Genomic DNA, 21,352 nt, shown 5'->3' on the forward strand with positions numbered 1-21,352 from the left:
GTGAATACTACCTTTTTTATAAAGCCTCAAAAGAGACAGGCTGGGAAGAGAAGAGGAGGAGGGGAATTGCTTAGGTAGCCCAACAATAGCTAGTAAGTCTGTGTCTATCTGGTTCCAAAGTCCTTGTTCTTTCCTTAATTTACTTTGACTCCTTGTATCTCCTAGCTACTTTTTTTAAATTTTGTAATTGTCTGTGGAATCATCATTGGGTTTTAATCACACACTATATCATTCAGTGTCCTGGCAGGAAACAGATGGCATATTCATATGGTGTAATCGAATTGAGTTTAATAAAGGAACTACACACAGCAGACAACAGTCTGATCTAGGTCAAGGAAAACTAACAAGGTTAAAGTACCTCATGGCTGTCAATAGTGGAGAGGCTTTACTACTTCTAAACCCCAAGTAAATGAGGGGAGGGAGTGGATACAGGAACTAGGAGAGAGTAATGTAATTGTAGAAAAGTACTTTGATAGTGAGAAGTAACCAACCAACCTGCTAGGGAGACAGTGGAATGAATATACCATATGATTTTCTGCTTATGCTTCCCATGGGTGGAACTCACCAAAATCTAGAGGGCAAGGGAGCCCTTTGATGTAGTTCATAAAGATCAGCCTGTTTAAGCACAGAGCAAGGCAGAGAAGACTGGAGACAGATATGGAGTGGCAAAAGGAAGGTACTCTGCACACATCTGCAAGGTGGAAGAGGAAGAGTTCCAGGAAGAGGGAGAGAGAGGTTAGGGAGATAGGCGTGTCCATAAACATATGAAAAGATGTTTAAATTCATTAGTAATCTAGGAAATCAACTTGAAACCATAGTGAGATCATTTTATACTTATCAGATTAGTAAATAAGAAAAAGTCAAAATAATGCCAGGTTTTGACAGGAATCTGGAGCTGCTCATTCACTGCTAACTATTTTGGTAAATGCTTTGGCATTATTGAATACGGTGGACTATGCCCTTTGACTAGGGTTTTTATTCTTGAGTATTTACTCTCTTGATAACTAATAATGTTGAGCACCTTATGTGCTTGTTGCTATCCTTTTATTTGTATTTTCTTTGGTGAAGTGTCTATTCAGATCTTTTTCCATTTTAAAATTTAGTTTAAATTTAAATTGTTTATTTTCTTGTTTTTAAGTTGTGAGACTTATTTATATATTCTGCTTACAAATCCTTTATTAGATATGTGCTTTTGCTTTTTCTCCCAATCTAGGGCTTGTGTTTTTATTCTCTTAACAGTGTTTTTTGAAGAGCACAAGTTTTTAGTTTTGATAAGCCAAATAGAAGGAAAGTACCTAACCATATGTGTAATTATGTGTAATATAAATGTTCTAAAGACTTCACTTAAAAGGTAGAGATTGTCAAATTGGATAAGAAAGCAACACGCGACTATCTGCTGCCTATAAGAAAGATACAGACGGGCTTCCCTGGTGGCGCAGTGGTTGAGAGTCCGCCTGCTGATGCAGGGGACACGGGTTCGTGCCCCGGTCTGGGAAGATCCCACATGCCGCGGAGCAGCTGGGCCCGTGAGCCATGGCTGCTGAGCCTGCGCATCCGGAGCCTGTGCTCCGCAACGGGAGAGGCCACAACAGTGAGAGGCCCGCGTACCGCAAAAAAAAAAAAAAAAGAAAGATACAAATAGAATAATATTAAAAGGGTGGAAAAAGGATACCATCCTAACATTAGTCAGAAGAAATCTGGTATGGCTATATAAGTATCAGACAAAGTAGGTTTCAGGATAAAGAATATTACCATGAATAAAGAAGCATTTCGTAATGACAGAGGGATCAGTTTATTAAGAGGGCATAGCAGTCCTTAATGTTTATGTATTTACTAATGAGAGCTTCATAGTACATGAAGCAAAAATAGAACTACCAAAAGAAATAGACCAGTCAAAATTATAGATGGAGATTTCAGCCCCCTCCCCCTTTCTCAATAACTGGTAGAAAGAGTAGAGAAAAAGTCAGCCAGAATATAGAAAACCTGAATAACATTATCACCCAACTTGACCTAATTGTCATTTATAAAACATTCCACCTAATAACTGCAGAATACACATTCCTTTCAAGTGCATAGTTTATGATGGTAGACCATAGTCTGGGCCATAAAAAAAGTCAGTAAACTTACAAGGGTTCAAATCATACAAAGTATATACTCTGACCAGAATGGAATTAAATTAGATATCAATAACATATCTGGAAACTCTGCAAATAACTGGAAGCTATATAACATACCTTTAACTTACTCATAGATTAAAGAAGAAATCAAAAGGGAAATTAGATAATATTTTGAACTGAATGAAAATGAAAATGCAGTATATTAGAATTTGTGAGATACTGCTTACAGTAGTGTTTAGGAGAAATGTATAGCACTAAACATCTGTTAGAAAAAAAAAGAAAGGTCTCAAATCATTGACCTTGGCTTTTACCTTGAGAAATAAGAAAAAGAACCCAAAGGAAACAGAAGAAGAAAGGAATTAGTAAAAATCAGAGCAAAATCAATAAAATAGAAAACAGGAAAACCATAGAGGAAATCAGTGAAACCAAAAGCTGGTAATTTGAGAAGATCAATAAAATTAATAAACCTGTAGGCAAACTCAGGTAAAAAAGAGAGAAGACACGAATTAACCAATATGAAGAATTAGGTGATATCCCAACAGAGCCTACAGATGTTGACAGAATAATAAGGGAACATTATTAACACCTTTATGCCAATAAATCTGACAATTTAAATGAAAACATTCCTTGAAAGACACAAACTACCAAAACCGACTGAAGAAGAAATAGAAACCTTTAATGGCCCTGTATCTATTAAATAAATTGAATTTGTAATTAAAATCATCCCACAAAGAAAACTTGAGGCCCAGATGTTGTCACTGGTGAATTCTACCAAACATTTAAGGAAGAAATAATACCAATTCTATATGTTATTTCAGAAAATAGAAGAGGAGGGAATTCTTCACAGATCATTTTATGAGGTCAGCATTACCCTGATACAAAAACCGTATAAGCACAAGAAAAAGCCACAGACTAAGAATAAAAAGTATGTTCACAAAGCTCTCTTGTGAACCTAGATGTAAAAGTTCTAATAAAAATTTTAGCAAGTGAAATCCAACATTATGTTAAAAGGATAATACATTATGACTAAGTGGGGTTTATCCTAAGAATGCAAGGTTTTAAATTTCTAATTCTCCTTACTGATAAACCATATGATCATCTCAATTTACACACAAAACGCATTTGACAAAATCCAAATTCCTAATAAAAACTCCCAGAAAACTGCAAATAGAAAGAAACTTCTTCAACCTGATAAATAATATTTACAGAATAACAACCTACAGCTAACATCATACCTAATGATAAAAGACTGAATGTCTGCTTTCCTACTCTACTTAATATTGTACCGGGGGTTCTAGTCAGAAAAAGAAGCAAAAGGCATCCAAATTGGAAAGGAAGAAGTAAAATTGCAGACAACACGATTGTCTATGTAGAAAATCTCATGGAATCTACCATATAAGGTACTAGAACTAATAAGTGAGTTTAGCAAGGTAGCAGGATACAAGATAAATACAGTCATCCCTTGGTATCTGTGGAGGATTGGTTCCAGGACCCTGTGGATACCAAAATCTGCAGATGCTCAAGTCCCATACATAAAATAGTGTAGTGTTTGTATTTAACCTATGCACATCCTGCAGTATACGTTAAGTCACCTGTAGATTACTTATAATACCTAATACACATGTAAATGCTGTGTAAATAGTTGCCAGTGTGAAACAAATTCATATTTCGCTTTTTGGAATTTCTTTTTTTTCTTTCTTTTTTCCTTTTTTTTTTGTTTTTAATGTTTTCGATACGTGGTTGGTTGAATCCACAGATATGGAACCCGTGGAAATGAAGGGCCCACTATACAAAAAAACAATTTGTATTTCTATGTGTTAGCAGCAAACAGTTGGAAATTGAAATTTAAAAATTCAATACCATTTATAGTAACATCAAAAAATCTGGAATACTCTGGGAGTAAATCTGACAAAAGATGTGTAAGACCTATACACAAAACTATAAAACACTGCTTAGGGAAATTAAAGAAGGCCTTAAATGATGGAGAAGTAGACTTTGTTCATTGGTCAGAAAACTAAATATTGTTAAGATGTCAGTTCTTCCCAAATTGACGTATAGATTCAATACAATTAATAGTAAAATCCCAGCAGCTTGTTTGTAGGGATTGCCAAGCTGATTGTAATGCAAAAAACCTAGCCAGAACAACTTTGAAAAAGAACAGCAAAGTTAGAGTCCTAATGCTATCTGATTTTGAGCCTTATTGTAAAGTATTAAGACCGTGTGAAATTGGTATAAAGATAGACCAGTAGATCAGTGGAACAGAATAGCATCCAGAAATAGATGTGAGCGCGCACACACACACACACACACACACACACTGCTGCTTTTTGATAGAGGTGGAAAGGTAATTAAGTGAAGAAAAGATAGTCTTTTCAACAGATGGTTCTGGAGAATTGGATATCCATATATATAATTTATTTTTTTAGAAAATGGAAATTCTTGAACTTTATTTACACATTTCTCAGGTTTGTGCAGTAGTTGCCCTTTGGCATTAGTACATTGGTACATGAATTATGAACTAGATTGTGATCATTTTATTTTTTAAGATGTCATATTTCAACCTGGAGAGCTGAGAAATAAAGTTGGAAAAAATAACTGTGCTTGACTACTTAAGAGTTTCAGTGACTTTTGTCAGGTGAGATGGAATGTGTATTGGATAATATATTCTAAATGTTACCTTTAGGTTTCTAGTTCTTAATATCTTTTTTTCTTAATATTTATTTATTTATTTGGCTGCGCTGCGTCTTAGTTACGGCATGTAGGATCTTTAGTTGCAGCATGTGGGATCTAGTTCCCTGACCAGGGGTTGAACCTAGGCCCCCTGCATTGGGAGCGTGGAGTCTTAGCCACTGGATCACCAGGGAAGTCCCCTTAATTATTATCTTTGATTCTTTCTCCTATCTCCCTTATAGGTTGGGAAGGAAAAAATGCTAAAGGTGAGGATTGTGAAGATTCATCCTTTGGAGAAAGTGGATGAAGAGGCCACTGAGAAGAAATCTGATGGTGCCTGTGATTCTCCCTCAAGTGACAAAGAGAATTCTAGCCAAATCGCTCAGGACCATCAGAAGAAGGAGGCAATTGTGAAAGAGGATGAAGGAAGGAGAGAGAGTATTAGTATGTATGATAGTAGCTTTCCTTAATGAGTTATGCAACTCATATTATGCGCAAATCTTTTTGAGTTCTCTAGCAATTAAATTTGTAATTGGGTTTTGTTGATATATAGACATGATTTTGTCTATTTATGATTCGGAAAACAACTAAAATACCTACAAAGTGAATCAAGATTTAAATCTCCCTACACAATTAAGACAATTGGGAAGTCATTTCCTCTAGTAGCTTGGAAATCTATGTGCACATACCTAGCTACTCAACATGGGAAAGAAAGTTTGCCTGCCTTTTCTCTTGAAGTTGGAATTATGTATATGTGTGGAAGGGGTGTGATCAGAGTATGAAGGATAAATTCTAATCTCTGTTTCTCTTCACGTTGCAAGCCAGTGTGACGGTTTTGAGATACTTCCTTTTATCTGTATTCTGTAACTCAAATTCCTCTCAGATGGGAGCTGCCAGAATTCTGAAACACTATGATATCTGAAAGTAATTTTTAGGGACCTGGAGATCTAACGTAATGTTTTGAAAGTTGAAGAACTGAGACATTGCCCATTGGAAAAATAAATCGTCCTCTGAGGTCGTCTTTTTTTTTTTTTCCTAATCTGTGTCAGTAAGGAATTTGACTGGGATAGGTGTCTTCTGTCTCCACAAATATGAGTACTCAGGTATTCATGTATATTGATCCCCCTCCCCATGATTGTTAGAGGATCAAATTTTACCTCATTATTTAACTATTACAAAGTTTGAATTAGAACATTTCATTATAATGTTATGCTGTATGTCTTCCATTCTATTCTTTGTCTCTCCAGATGTTTTGGATATGTGCAGATGGTTTTAAAGGAATGTTCTTATCTAGTCCCGAGGAAACTTCTGAGACTCGTCTGCCCCAGTTGTTGATGCTTCAGTTTTGTTTTCCACTCTGCATTTTGAATGCTAATGTCTATGTTTTTCAGTTTCTCTTTTCCTTCTTTTTGATACTGAAGTTTTCTAACATGTATATTACTTATAATTCCCGACTTGAGGTTGATAAGTGTTTTGGTTAGGTGTTGACTGATGATATGTCTTCTAACATTTCCTCTAGAATCAGATCACTGGAATACCAATGATGTGTTACAGTTGTTAGTTTTATGCCTTAAACATTGTGTACTAGGAACCCCTAGTTTTAGGCTTTGGCTTCTTTTTTAGGGTGTTATATGCCTTAGTTTAGGTTTTAATTTTGGGATATAATGTTATTGCTAGTATGTGGAAAGAATGGTAGGCAGGCTAAAGAATGTTATGATGTACTCTGAATGTTTTCAGGGGGAAAACTGATTAGAATTTCCATAGAAATATGAGAGACAAATTCCAGTATACAAAATGTTTTCTCACAAGGTAACCTTCTTTCTACTTTATGTGGGGGAAAATGTATTAGGCAGGAACTTTTCAGTTTTGTGTTTTTAACCTCACTGTTACGAATGTCTGTGTTCTTCCTTCATCTCAGAAGGGAGCTGTCTGTCCTTCCTCTTGGTCAAGATGCTTGTGCTTTGAATTCCATTCCTTCCTGCTTTCTCAAGGATTGGGTTAACTGTTATTATTCTACTCTACAGTGTTTTTAACCCTCTCTCTAATGGTTCTTCTCAACTTATAAACAAAGTCCCATTTTCTAAAAACAACATACCCTCCCTTGATCCTGTTGTTCTGTTTCTGTCTTACTCATTCAAGCCAAAGTTCTTGAGAATGTTGTCTCCACTTTCTGACCATCAGTTTATTCCTTATGCTATTATAGTCTAACTTCTGCCCCTTTACTCCTAAAACTGTTCCTAATAAGGTTATGGGTGACCCCTAATTGCCAAATCCACTGATTTCTTCTTAGTCCATTTTACTTTTCTTTTACATTTAACACTGTTGGTCACTCTCAAATCTTTTAGTTTATTTGATACCACAGTCTCCTATTTCTCTAACTACCTTTTTTTTTTAATTTCCTTTTTCCCCACTGCCATTCCTTAGATTTTTTTCATATGGTTTTGTTCTGTCTTTTTATTTTTTCTTTTTTTTGCCTTTTTATTTTTCAATACATCATCATCTACTTGATTTCTAAGGCAGAAAACTTGGACACCTTTAACATTGCCACATCTAGTTGGTTACCAAGTCTGTCTTCTTGACTGTTTCCTTCACCATTCTGATACATTAACCCAGATGTTTAAGATTATATCTTACGATTCCCTTTCTTCAGTCTCACCTTCCCATTTTATTCATTTTCTAACTGCTGAAAGTGCTTTTTCTTTTTCTTCATTTTTTCACACTAGTGCTCTTTCCAAAATGTACATCTAGTTAGTTAGATCAAAAATCCTTTGTTTCCCTAGTGTCCGTAAGACAAATTCCAGCCTATATGAATGGTATACAAGGTTTGTTATAATTTATAAGCCCCTACTTACCTCTGTAGTCCGATTTTTTTAATTGTACTGTAGATCATATTCACCTGTATCTCATTATTTGCAGTCTCTGAACAAGTCATATTCTTTCTCGGTCTTCCCTGCCTATCTTCCAGACTAAATTAGACATTGCTTCTCTCTTTTTGAGCATTTTTCTCTCTAATCTAGTATTTTTCTATACCAGCCTCTATTATAATATTTACCACATTGTATTGTAGTTATTGTTGACTCCTCCCATAGACTTTAGCTACTTGAGGTAAGGAACTTATGATTTACCTTTGGGCCCCATCACTCAGTGCTTGGTTGCAGAGTAGGTGTTCAGTAAGATAACTGAGTGGATAGAATTAAAAGAATTATTTTTTTCACTAATTTTCTATTGATTTGACTAGATGACAGAGCACGTAGATCTCCACGAAAACTTCCTACTTCATTAAAAAAAGGAGAGAGGAAATGGGCACCTCCAAAATTTCTGCCTCACAAATATGATGTCAAACTACAAAATGAAGATAAGGTTAGTTGGCACTTTACATTAAACCTCTTACATGTAGTAGATGTTGTTTAAGAAAATATCAAAGGGCTCGTTTTCTCGTAGAAAATGTGCTAAAGAAAAATGTAAATAAATATGTTTCTACAACAAATTCTGAGTGGTTTTCTGGTCTTCGTAATTATGACTTTAAACTGTATTGTCTTTCCTAGGAGATAGCATGCTTTTTCCTTTTTAATAGGAATTATTAGGGTGTAAGAGTAGTTTACATTTGAGCTTCAAACTTAGTTATTTGAAAAAATAAGACTCTGTTTCCAGTGGTTATGGACTTCCTGAGGAAATAGCTCTTCCCAGTTAAAAGCAGAGCAATTTGTAATATAATTAAACTCAGAAAGTGAGTTAACTCTAACCAGTGCTTTTTCAAGGAATCTGAAGCTAATAATCTAAAATGGTAAATACACTTTAAATAACTTAGTACTATGTTTTATTGATTCTAAGATGTTCAACTTTCATATTTTTACATTTCCAGAATCAGGATATGTATCTTTTTCTTTTAAATTGAAGTATAGTTGATTTACAATATTGTGTTAGTTTCTGGTGTACAGCAGAGTGATTCAGTTATACATATATATATATTCTTTTTTATATTCATTTCCATTATAGTTTATTACAAGATATTGAATATAATTCCCTTTGCTATACAGTAGGACCTTGTTGTGTATCTATTTTATATATAGTAGTTTGTATCTGCTGGAATCATGATATATCTCAATATCAATTGGCAAGAATTCTTTTCTTTGTGGTACATAATGTGTCTTTCATTAATAGCATCTTAGATTTCATGAAATATGCCATGTTGCTTTCGGGTACTCTTATTCCTATATGTGTAAGATCTCATCATTAGAAAGAAGCAGGAGGGCGGCTAGGTGTGGAAGGCAGTTGCACATTTGTCTTCATGTCTAACTGTTTTGTAGAAGAAACAGCTATGGCCTGAGAAATTAAATAATTCTATCAAAGTTCCTAATTTAGTAAATGAGATTAGGAAGGATTATAACCTGGATCTCTTGCCTCATTAGAGTGTTGTTTTTTTTCCCACGTCAGAATGCTGACAAGTCTTATTTCATTTTGACTCATTTGTTTTATAGTTAGTGACCTGAAGACATTACTGGATTGTTAGGATTTCTTTATATTTGACAATTGGGTGTTAAATACAATTTTTCACTAAGTTTCTTAGCTCCCGTTCAGCAAGGTGGCTAGTTAAAACATCATTGCTGGGACCTCCCTGGTGGTGCAGTGGTTAAGAATCCACCTGCCTATGGCAGGGGACACGGGTTCGAGCCCTGGTCCGGGAAGATCCCACATGCCGCAGAGCAACTAAGCCCGTGCGCCACAACTGCTGAGCCTGCACTCTAGAACCCGCAAGCCACAACTACCGAAGCCTCCGCGCCTAGAGCCTGTACTCCGCAAGAGAAGCCACCGCTATGAGAAGCCCACGCACTGCAATGAAGAGTAGACCCTGCTCGCCGCAACTAGAGAAAGCCCGCACCTAGCAACGAAGACCCAGTGCAGCCAAAAATAAATAAACAACAAATAAATAAATAAAAGAAAAATGAATCCCTAATTGATGTACCTTTATGTAGTATTCCCTTCCTTTTCCCCCCTCCTTTTATAAGCGATTGATGATGACTTTACATTTACTTAAAAAAAAAAATTTTTTTTAATTAATTAATTTATTTAGCTGCACTGGGTCTTAGTTGCAGCATGCAGGATCTTCGTTGCCTCGTGTGGGATCTTTAGCTGCGGCATGCAGGCTCTTTGTTACAGCAGGCGGGATCTAGTTCCCTGACCAAGGATCGAACCTGAGCCCCCTGCATTGGCAGCATGGAGTCTTAACTGCTAGACCACCAGGGAAGTCCCTCCATTTACTTCTAAATTTTTAACAAGAGGAACTGTTGGTTCAACAGATATACCCATTTTTAGGACTTTGATACATATTGACACATTGCCTACAGATATCTTTAACATTCTGTCTCTGAAAATTCTTCTTCTTCTATCTAGTATATAACCTATTTTATAGGTGTAATGATGAGTTTTCCAGAGAGAATATAAATCTTTGTTCTCATTGGTTAATTGCTTTTTACCCCAGTAGTGAGTTATTTTTATTTGTTAACCTAGATCATCAGTAATGTGCCAGCAGACAGCTTGATTCGTACAGAACGCCCACCAAATAAGGAGATACTTCGATACTTTATACGGCATAACGCATTACGGGCTGGTACTGGTGAAAATGCACCTTGGGTGGTAGAAGATGAATTAGTGAAGAAATATTCCCTGCCTAGCAAGTTCAGTGACTTTCTACTTGATCCATACAAGGTAAGTTCACTTAAGTTTTGGACAGCAGGATGGAACACTGTTGAATGAATTTATTTCCTCTGATGGTTACAGTAGATTTTGAACTCTAACTTCAGATAATGAATTCAAAGTTTTCACGTATATCTATTTCATACAGGTTGTGATATGGGGTTGGTAGGGAAGAGGCCACACTGACTATCTCCTCTTCTAATTTGACTTATTTTACTATGGTTGCATAATTAAAGAAACAAATTACATGCATGTGCTTTTTTGTCTCAGATCTTTCTTGGAATGAGGTATGGTATTAAAAAAATTATTTTTGCAAATTGATTACTAAAAATGAAAACTCATTTTGTATGTCAGATAAGAAGATCAAATATACTGGCAGCCTTGAAAAGGACTAAGTATTGCTTTGTATGACAGATTAGTAGAAAATCTAGCACTTCTCTCTATTATTTTTCCTTTAATTATCTCATTTGATTTTCAGAATATTCTTATAAAGTTGTATGGTATATATACATTAATTTTCATCTCTTTCTTGTAATTATGAAAAACTAAGGCTATCTTACAACTGAGTCATACAACTAAATTACTTCAATTACCTTATGTTGATATTGTTAACAAAAGTATATTGAGAAATAATTTTATTTCTTCAAACATTGGTAAAGACCTCCAACCGTAGTTTAGCATTAGCATGTTTTCTTATTCTAGACCAGCACGATCAGGCATTATCTTCCATTATGCTCTTTAAATTTTTAACATTTGTGTAAAAAGAAAAATTTAGGGATTAGTTGACTTTTTCTAGATCAGGACTAAAATTTCCATGGAACACTATTTAGTAAACCTAAACTTTTTCTTTTTATTATTTTTATTTTTATTGGAGTATAATTGGCTTTACAGTGGTTAGTTTCTGCTGTAGAATGAAGTGAATCAGCTATATGTATACCTATATCCCCTCCCTCTTGGACCTCCCTCCCACCCGCCATCCCACCCATCTAGGTTGTCACAGAGTACCGGGCTGAGCTCCCTGTGCTATACAGCAGGTTTCCACTAGCTATTTTACACATGGTAGTGTATTTATGTCAAACCTAATCTCCCACTTCATCCCACCCTCCCCTTCCCCCCGTGTCCACATGTCCATTTTCTATGTCTACTTCTCTACTCCCACCCTGCAAATAGGTTCATCTGTACCTAGAATTTTTCTGGATTCCACATATATGCATTAATATACAATATTTGTTTTTCTCTTTCTGGCTTACTTCACTCTGTATGACAGACTCTAAGTCCATCCACATCTCTGCAAATGACCCAATTTCATTCCTTTTTATGGCTGAGTAATATTCCATTGTATATATGTACCCACGTCTTCTTTATCCATTCATCTGTTGTTGGACATTTAGGTTGTTTCCATATCCTGGCTATTGTAAATAGTCCTGTAATGAACATTGGGGTACATGTGTCCTTTTGAATTATGGTTTTCTCAGGGTATATGCCCAGTAGTGGGATTGCTGAGTCATTTTGGTAGTTCTGTTCTTAGTTTTTTTAAGGAACCTCCATACTGTTTTCCACAGTGGCTGTATCAATTTACATTCCCACCAACAGTGCAAAAGTGTTACGTTTTCTCCACACCCTCCAACGTTTATTGTTTATAGATTTTTTGGTGATGGCCATTGTGACTGGTGTGAAGTGATACCTCACTGTAGTTTTTTTTTTTTGGAAGATGTTGGGGGTAGGAGTTTATTAATTAATTTATTTATTTTGGCTGTGTTGGGTCTTTGTTTCTGTGCGAGGGCTTTCTCTAGTTGTGGCAAGCGGGGGCCACTCTTCATCGCGGTGCGCGGGCCTCTCACTATCACGGCCTCTCGTTGCGGAGCACAGGCTCCAGACGCGCAGGCTCAGTAGTTGTGGCTCACGGGCCTAGCCGCTCCGCGGCATGTGGGATCCTCCCAGACCAGGGCTCGAACTCATGTCCCCTGCATCGGCAGGCAGATTCTCAACCACTGCGCCACCAGGGAAGCCCCTCATTGTAGTTTTGATTTGCATTTCTCTAGTAGTCAGTGATGTTGAGCATCTTTTCATGTGTCTCTTTGCCATCTGTATGTCTTCTTTGGTGAAATGTCTATTTAGGTCTTCCACCCATTTTTTAATTGGGTTGTTTGTTTTTTGGATATTGAGCTCCATGAGCTATTTGTATATTTTGGAGATTAATCCTTTGTCCGTTGCTTCGTTTGCAAATATTTTCTCCCATTCTGAGGGTTGTCTTTTTGTCTTGTTTATGGTTTCCTTTGCTGTGCAAAAGCTTTTAAGTTTAATTAGGTCCCATTTGTTTATTTTTGTTTTTGTTTTTATTTTCATTACTCTAGGAGGTGGGTCAAAAAAGATCTTGCTGTGATTTATGTCACAGCATTATCTTCCATTAGGCTCTTTAAATTTTTATCATTTGTGTAAAAAGACAAATTTACGGATTAGTTGACTTTTTCTAGATCAGGACTAAAATTTCCATAGAACTATTTAGTAAACCTAAACTTTTTCTTAAATATTTTTATTTACTGAGGGGAAATTTTAATTTGTTTTCGTTTCATTGCTGTAGAGTTTTGGAACTGTGATACAGCTTTCAGTGGTTATAACAGGAACTTACTACCTTTACTGTATGAAAATTGTATATAAAATCATCTCTAAATGGGTTTTAGACTCTTGGATCATTTGAGTCCTAAGTATTTTCTTCTTCTTAAATTTTACAGTTGTCTTTTATGTATTTTAGTTCAGTGATTCAAATATGTGAATAACATGAAAGAAAGACTGAGTATAATTTATGGATGAAAGGTCTTTGGGTTTTATTAGAACAAAAAAGCTGATCCACGCTTTTTGTAGGAGCCAGAGACTTAGAATTCCAGGAATTTATGTCTTTTTTTGTTTGTTTTGTTTTAAGAATTTATTATATCTTGAAAAGCAATTTCTGAAGAAATTGGCTACTCTGAAATTTTCTAATGAGAGCTTAAAATATTAACTTAATGAATTTTGGCTGTAATTCTGATAGAGACTAGAAGTGCAAGCTTGTTTACACTAAACCGCTGTAAAAAGGCAGTGACTCTACTTAGAGAAATTGAGTCATGTAAGATACCAGTCTATAAATTCAGAGCATATACTTATGTTTTAATGTATTTTGCATACCTTAAACAATAATTTCTTATTCCCCAATACTATTTAACATTTCGCTGATTTTATCTTTTGAGTTTATGTATGTTTATTTTTCCTTTTTATAAAATTGGTTTTCTCAAAGAACTTTTGGCATCAGCCAGGACAGAATATAGTAAAAGTACGGATAAGTAGACCATAAAAGAGTGCTTTGGATTCTTTCCTGATCTAAAGGAAATTTAAAATAATGCAGCGGGGACTTCCCTGGCGGTCCATTGGTTAATACTTCGCCTTCCAGTGCAGGGGGTGCAGGTTCGATCCCTAGTCAGGGAGCTAAGATCCCACATGCCTCAGAGCCAAAAAACCAAAACATATAGCAGAAGCAGTATTGTAACAAATTCAATAAAGACTTTAAAAATGGTCCACATCAAAAAAAAAATCTTAAAAAAGATAAATAAATAAAATAATGCATCGAACATCAAAGTTGATCACATGTGATCTGCCTGTCCCAGAGGCGGTGGGTTTGAGCTTACTTTGGCAGCAGGTACATTGAAATGGGAACCAAAAGCAATAGGTTAAAATTTTTTTTCTTTGGTTTTTGTAGAATTTAATGTTCTGCTAGGCTGCTGAATATAACTACTATAGAGAGAGATGAGTTCTGGAGAGAGGAAGCAAGTTGTAATAGTTTTAGGAAAGGACCAACTGGGAGAGCTTAGGTGGGAAAGAGGAAAATTATTTAGAAATGTAGAATTTTGGAGTGTTACCTGAGTAGGGCCTCATATGATGATGGGGGTGTGCTTGTGGTCTTGTAGAACCTTAGAATATAAATTACTTGAGATTAAAAGCTATCTTACTAATTTTATATCCTGTGATGTTTAGCATAGGTATAATATGTACATGGCTAGCGAATTCATTTCTTTAAGAAGTTCCATTCTGTTCATTGAGGAGAAAAATTCAACTGACAGTTGAGTTTAGGGGTAAATATTTTGTAGGCCTAATGACTTGGAGGAATGATTTCCAAGGCACTTGGATGATAAAATAACTGTCATCTAAGATGAAATCAGCCATCTTAGCTCATTTCCATATTGTAATACATTGCAGCTCTAGTGTTTTGTTAGTCTGTCCATAATGTTTTGCCCTTTTTTTTTTTTTTAATAGCTGCGCCATGTGGCATGCAGGATCTTAGTTCCCCAATCAGGAATTGAACCTGTGCCACCAGCAGTGGAAGCTTGGAGTCCTAACCACTGGACCACTAGGGAATTCCCTGTCCATGTTTTGAACTCTTATTTTGGAGTGGTGTATCCTAGTAAGGAAGCATTTGGTTAGAGACGTAACAAGAAAAATAACACTTTTTAAGACATTTGGAGTCCTAAAATAATTTGGATTGATTTAATATGATTCTGAATACATTTTAAAAACGTTTTATTTTGAAATAATTTCATATTGAAAAGGTGACAAATACTATAAAGAATTTCTCTGTACTCTTCAAGTAGATTCCTCAAATTTTAACATTTACCACATTTGTTTTATTATTTTTTCTGTGTTTTTTTTTTTAATTTGTTTTGATTTGACTTTTTGGTCATTTCAATTTATTATTTACTGCCCTCCAAGTTCTGGATTAGGAGCTATTGAGCAGATGATTTTTTTTAAATTAATTTATTTATTTGGCTGCATTGGGTCTTAGTTGGGGGATCTTTGTCGCGGCATGCAGGATCTTTCGTTGAGGCGTGTGGGCTCTTTGTTGTGGTGTGCGGGCTTCTCTCTAGTTGTGGTCTGTGAGCTCCAGAGCACGGGCCCAGTAGTTGCAGTGCACAGGTTTCTCTAGTTGCGGTGTGTGGGCTCAGTAGTTGTGGCACGCAGGCTCTCTAATTGTGGTGCAGGCTTAGTTGCCCTGCGGCATGTGGGATCTTAGTTCCCCGACCAGGGATTGATCCCACGTCCCCTGCATTGGAAGGCAGATTCTTAACCACTGGACCACCAGGGGAGTCCCTATTATTTTTTTCTCTTTATACACATTATTTTTTTCTGAGCTGATGGTAGTAGGTTGTAAGACAGGATGCCCTTTTACAAAATACTTGAATATGTGTTTCCTAAAAGACAAGGATATTTTCCATAATAACTATAGTACAATGATCAAAATCAAGAAATTAACGTGAAAACGATACTGTTATCTGATCTATAGTTTTTTTTAAAGTAAACATAATCTCAAGATTTTATTATCTTCATAATAAAACAAAATATGAAGCTTAGAACTGGATCACTTGGCTCTTGCTCTTCTTACGTTCTCCTGGCTCAAAATGCTTGCTTCTCTTAATAGCCAGCATTCTCTTAGATCTGCAGTTGGGCTCAGTGCATTCAAGCCTCAGCAAAATCTTCTTCGTGGTTTTATTTAGCCTTTTTCTGGAAAACCAGCTTAGTCTGTCCACCATAGCCACTCTCCTTCCTGTCATAATATTCCTTCCCTTGGAGAATACAGAGAATCCTTGCGCTTCTTGTACTGTATCACTTTGTGGGCAGGTTTGCAACACTAATTACAGAAAGTCCAGCAGGTTTTAGGAATGGTTACCATGTATGCGAGAGCACTGTCAGTGTGGAAAGAAGTGATTTACAGTTTTTACTCAAATTTTGCCATTTGTCCCATTAACATCCTTTTAGCCAAACATATTTTGTTTTGGCCCTAATAGGATCCAGGGTAGTATCATGTATTACATTTACTTGTTATGCCTCTGTTGTCTTCTCTAATCTGGATTAGTCCCTCAGTTTTCCTTTGTCTTTTAAAAACCTTGATAATTTTAAGAATACAAACCAATTATTTAGTATAATGCTCCTCAATTTAAGTTTATTTCCTCATGCTTAGTAATACCACAGAACTGACGTTGTATTCTTCTCAGTGAATCATTTCAGAAGGCACATGGTGTAATTTTGTTTCATTACTGGTGATACTAATTATTGTACGTTTTAAAAGATGTTTCTGGGCTTCCCTGGTGGCGCAGTGGTTGAGAGTCCGCCTGCCGATGCAGGGGACGCGGGTTCTTGCCCCAGTCCGGGAGGATCCCACATGCCACGGAGCGGTTAGGCCCGTGAGCCATGGCCACTGACCCTGCGCGTCCGGAGCCTGTGCTTCGCAACGGGAGAGGCCACAACAGTGAGAGGCCTGCGTGCCGCAAAAAAAAAAAAAAAAAAAAGATGTTTCTTATCTCTCCTAATAACTGATGTTTCAAGTAAGTGTTTATAGTCTTAAGATTTTTCTTTGAATAAATTTTGGTGCTTGAAGTTTGTTTATGAATTAGACACTAGAGCAACAGTACTTTTTCCCAAAAAAATATTTATTTTATTATTATTTTTTTTGGCTGCGTCAGGTCTTAGTTGCAGCACGCAGCAACTTCGTTGAGGCATACGGGATCTTTTGTTATGGCGCGGGCTCTTCGTTGTGGTGTGTGGGCTTCTCTCTAGTTGTGGCGTGCAGGTTTTTTCTCTTCTCTAGTTGTGGTGCGTGGGTTCCAGAGTGCGTGGGCTCTAGTTGAGGCACGCAAGCTCAGTAGTTGAGGCACAGGAGCTTAGTTGCCCCATGGCATGTGGGATCTTAGTTCCCTGATCAGGGATCGAACTCGCATTTCCTGCACTGTAAGGTGGATTCTTTACCACTGGACCACCAGGGAAGGGCCGTAGAGCAATAGTACTTTAAAAAATAAATTACATTAATTTCAAAGCACTTAAAAATATTGTATAGTAACACATTTCACAGATTTGCTGATAAAGGCATCTAGAGATTGAGACAAGCACACTATATGAATGTTGCCTTGAAACTCCTAACATCGTTCCTGGGGTGAATGAGAAGAGTGAAATAGAATCAGAATATAGATTGCCAGAGTTTTCTAGTTTAGGGTTCTGACTGCTTACTATTAAGTTAAATTTAGCATCTAAATGAGCTGCTGTAAATATTAAGTTTCTTCATTTTTATCTTATTTATTAGATTTCCTTATTTGTGGTGGTGGTTCATTCCAGGTGACAGGGAACAAGTATGGAATTGTATACACTATTTTTCTTATAGCCTCTCGTGTTGCTGATACATACATAAATATTTTTCCCTGTTTAGCAGTGAAGAAGGGCCTTTTCCAAAAAACTATAATACTGCTAATCCAGATGCCCATTCTTTTCTCCTTCTCTATGCACTACTCTGGTAGATTACTTATGCTGAATGGGGGACAGGGGAGACCCTTAGCACATAAGTGGTTTTATACTTTTTCAGATTCCCCCTGAGTCCAGCCATGCCGGCTCCCATTGGCTGTGACTGCCCAGCATGCCCTATGCTGAGATGATCCAGTTACTGAAGGACTGCTCACGCGGGGAGCCGGCCTTTTGGGAGGGGGTTGGGTGAGTTAATTTCTTTCATTTTTAAGAAAAAAAATTATGTGGTGTGGCTTGGCAAAAAAACACACCTTATAGATAAAAATGGGCTGCTGGACCATCTCATGGCTAAGCCATCCCAGCTCTTCCTTGCATTATTTCTGCATAATAGAGTGCTTCTAAGTCGAAGAAATTTATGCTAAATTTGAGTGACTTTTTAAATAGAAAGAAATATAATCAGTAAATTAAGAAGTGGCCCGATTATAATAGACCCTATTATAGACCCTATTAGATATTTATTTAAAATGGTAAAAATGAAACATAGTCTCACACTAAGCTCCTTTGTAGTGATAAATTTTATTTTAGAATGACTTTAGAGATAATCTTTTATCCTGCTCACTAGAAAAAGTATCAATGTCTGTACTCTGAAGATTTTCCAAGGCTAGCTGAAGTGGATGATTAACTTTTGGAAGGCACATATTTGTCTTTAATTCCTGCCAGGGTAGTTTTGGGTCTTATTCGTGATTTGTAGGGTGGTCTCTGAACTATTGTTCTCTCTGGAGTTTTGGTAATATTACTGCCAACAAGAAGAATGGAATCATACATAAGTTATCTTTGCTTATTCTTTTTAACATTTTAAAATATAGTTCTGGGGAACTAGAACTGAGAAATTCTTGCCTCTGGGGAAGGTGTCCCCTGAGTCACAGATAATGCTTATGTTCTATAAACTATGAAACCTCTTTGTCAGCCCATACTGAGTATGATAATTGGGGAACAAAACATCCCGTTTTGATCAGGGAACAAAAACAGCCAGCTGAAGGAACAGTAACCTGCAATTGCCTATAGTTCTTAAAAGGCAGATTGGCCTTTAAAGTAGAGAACTTAGCCAGAAGAAGGATTTGTTAAGTATAGCCACTCATTCATTGCAGACCTCTTGTGCTGCTTAGGTTCTATGAGTTTGTTTCTCTGATGATTATATCCTTAATGTTTAAATCTTATTTGGAATCATAGTACAACTTATTAAATTTTATTGTACCTGTTTTGTTTACTTCAACGGGAGCATAGGTGTTCTTCTGTAGCATCTCTGAGATTTATTTCACCATAGCTGTTTCTCTGTTGCCTTTTTAAAGGGGTCCTGGTTTCATATTCGATAGTCTTCAGCTGTTTCCTGGCCTGTAGTCTCATCTCACACTAGCCTGTCTTATCCACTGCCTCCAGACTGCTTCTTTACAAGTTAGTCCTTTCCACTCAGAAACTTAAACTCAGCAGTCTCTGAGTGCCTTTTTTTTTTTTTTTTTTGCGGTACGCGGGCCTCTCACTGTTGTGGCCTCTCCCGTTGCAGAGCACAGGCTCCGGACACGCAGGCTCAGCGGCCATGGCTCACGGGCCCAGCCGCTCCGTGGCATGTGGGATCTTTCCGGACCGGGGCACGAACCCATGTCCCCTGCATCGGCAGGCGGACTCTCAACCACTGAGCCACCAGGGAAGCCCTCTGAGTGCCTTTTATGTGCTTAGCTGCTTTTGGTAATAGAAGTCAAGTATTCTAGGGGTTATCTAGTCTTTCTCCCTATCACTTGAAACAAAAAAAATTTTTTTTTGAATTGGCTATACTTTTTCATTGCTTGGCTATTATTTCATGTAGTATGTGTTTTAACTGCCAGGCTTTTTTTCTTTGTAATTATATTTTAAAACATCAAAATCAACAGTGTTTTTGGTTTTGTTTTAATGCACATTTAAACAGAAACAATGGCAGGCTGACTGGGTTCTAACCTATTAACTAATTCTGTATAATGGGGATAAGGCAGAGATTTTAGGAGATAGGAAAAGATGTATATCCAGGAGAGTGAGAAGGTAAATGGACTAAGGGAATATATTGTGATTACTGAGTGGCATTCAGGATGCATCTGAGGTACCTGATTATGAATTTAAAATAAGTCCACACACTGTCATTGTGTCTTTTATTCTAGTCATGTTTAAGCTGAACAAGTGCAGGCTAGGAGTAACTTGATATCATAGAGCAAGGGAGACAAGGGAATCGTAGGTTTATGCAAGATTGATTGGAATGACTGACTGTGGAACTTAACCTGAGTTAAGAAGGACAAAGAAGTGAGATTGGTGAAAATGTGATAGAATTAACTGATGTAAGGGTCCTGCTGGGATTGAAGGATTGCAGAGTTGGGGTACTAAAGGGAGTGGATTTGAAAGATGTGAGGGGATGATCAAGAGAGAATTGTGTGGGTTTGAGAACTTAACGGGGCTTGTAGTTTTGTTTTTTTTAATAAATTTATTTATTATTTGCTTCTTTGTTTGTTTATTTTTGGCCGCGTTGGGTCTTCATTGCTGCACGTGGGCTTTCTCTAGTTGTGCCGAACGGGGGCTACTCTTCATTGCAGTGCGCAGGCTTCTCATTGCAGTGGCTTCTCTTGTTGTGGAACGTGGGCTTTAGGTGCGCGAGTTTCAGTAATTGTGGCACATGAGCTCAGTACTTGTGGCTCGTGGGCTCTAGAGCCCAGGCTCAGTAGTTGTGGTGCACAGGCTTAGTTGCTTTGTGGCATGTGGGATATTCCTGGACCAGGGCTCGCACCCATGTCCCCTGCATTGGGAGGCAGATTCTTAACCACTGTGCCACCAGGGAAGTCCTATTGGGCTTGTAGTTAATAATGTATTCGTGGGAAAGAGTTCTTGAAGTGTGGGGCGAGGACAGAGAGGAGGTTAAGGAGCCAGGATCAGGAGGGCTGCTTATTTGTGAGCAGTGTTTTGTTGTCGTTAGTATACTTACTGATACTCTTAATAAGAAAATATGCTTCTGAATTTAAACAAAAATACTTAAATGGTGTACTTTCTATCATTCTAAACATAGAATACCCCTAGTTGTACCAAAGGTTTAAAGGATAAAAATACAATCCTGTCTCAAGAGCAATAATTTTAAAATTCCTCAGATGCTGACATTATCTAGATCAAGTATCCTTAGTCTGGGACCCATGGACTCTGAAATTGTATACATGATTTTTGTATGTTTCTGGGGAAGGAGTTCATAGATTTCGTTAAGGTATTTAAGAACTGCTAATCTATATATAGGCAGAAAACTAGTTATATAGCAAAAAATGCCTAATATTGGAGTATAGATGGTTTTTTTGGCCACATCGACGACATGTGGGATCTTAGTTCCCCGACCAGGATTGAACCCATGCCCCCTGCAGTGAAAGCATGGAGTTGTAACCACTGGACTGCCAGGGAAGTCCCGGAGTATAGATTTTTAAGTCTGAGTATCAAGAGAATTTTGTGTTGATATGGCTAAAACATTAGCTAACATTCATGGCTTTGTTTTTTTCAGGGACAGAGTGTCTATGAAGAGAAATGAATATGTAGCTTTACCTGAATAGATGGGGAAGAGGGCC

The 21,352-nt window shown here is 37.0% G+C and overlaps 1 protein-coding gene and 1 pseudogene across 2 annotated transcripts in view; one reads left to right on the plus strand and one right to left on the minus strand.

The window, feature by feature from the left end:
* Positions 1-21,352, plus strand: part of BAZ1B (bromodomain adjacent to zinc finger domain 1B) — a gene marked incomplete at both ends in the record, with an annotated part of 64,965 nt that overhangs the window by 14,025 nt on the left and 29,588 nt on the right. Inside the window, 3 exons of the mRNA XM_079719295.1 lie at positions 5,030-5,231; positions 8,026-8,147; positions 10,296-10,493. Of these exons, the coding sequence (XP_079575421.1) occupies positions 5,030-5,231; positions 8,026-8,147; positions 10,296-10,493 (522 nt within the window). The remainder of the gene's footprint in view (positions 1-5,029; positions 5,232-8,025; positions 8,148-10,295; positions 10,494-21,352) is intronic.
* LOC307062948 (large ribosomal subunit protein eL42-like) lies at positions 15,854-16,176 on the minus strand (annotated as a pseudogene). The gene has a single exon. The product of its transcript is annotated as a large ribosomal subunit protein eL42-like (transcript).

The sequence above is a fragment of the Hyperoodon ampullatus genome (genome assembly GCF_949752795.1).
Source record: "Hyperoodon ampullatus genome assembly, chromosome: 14".
Taxonomy (NCBI): Eukaryota; Metazoa; Chordata; class Mammalia; order Artiodactyla; family Ziphiidae; genus Hyperoodon; species Hyperoodon ampullatus.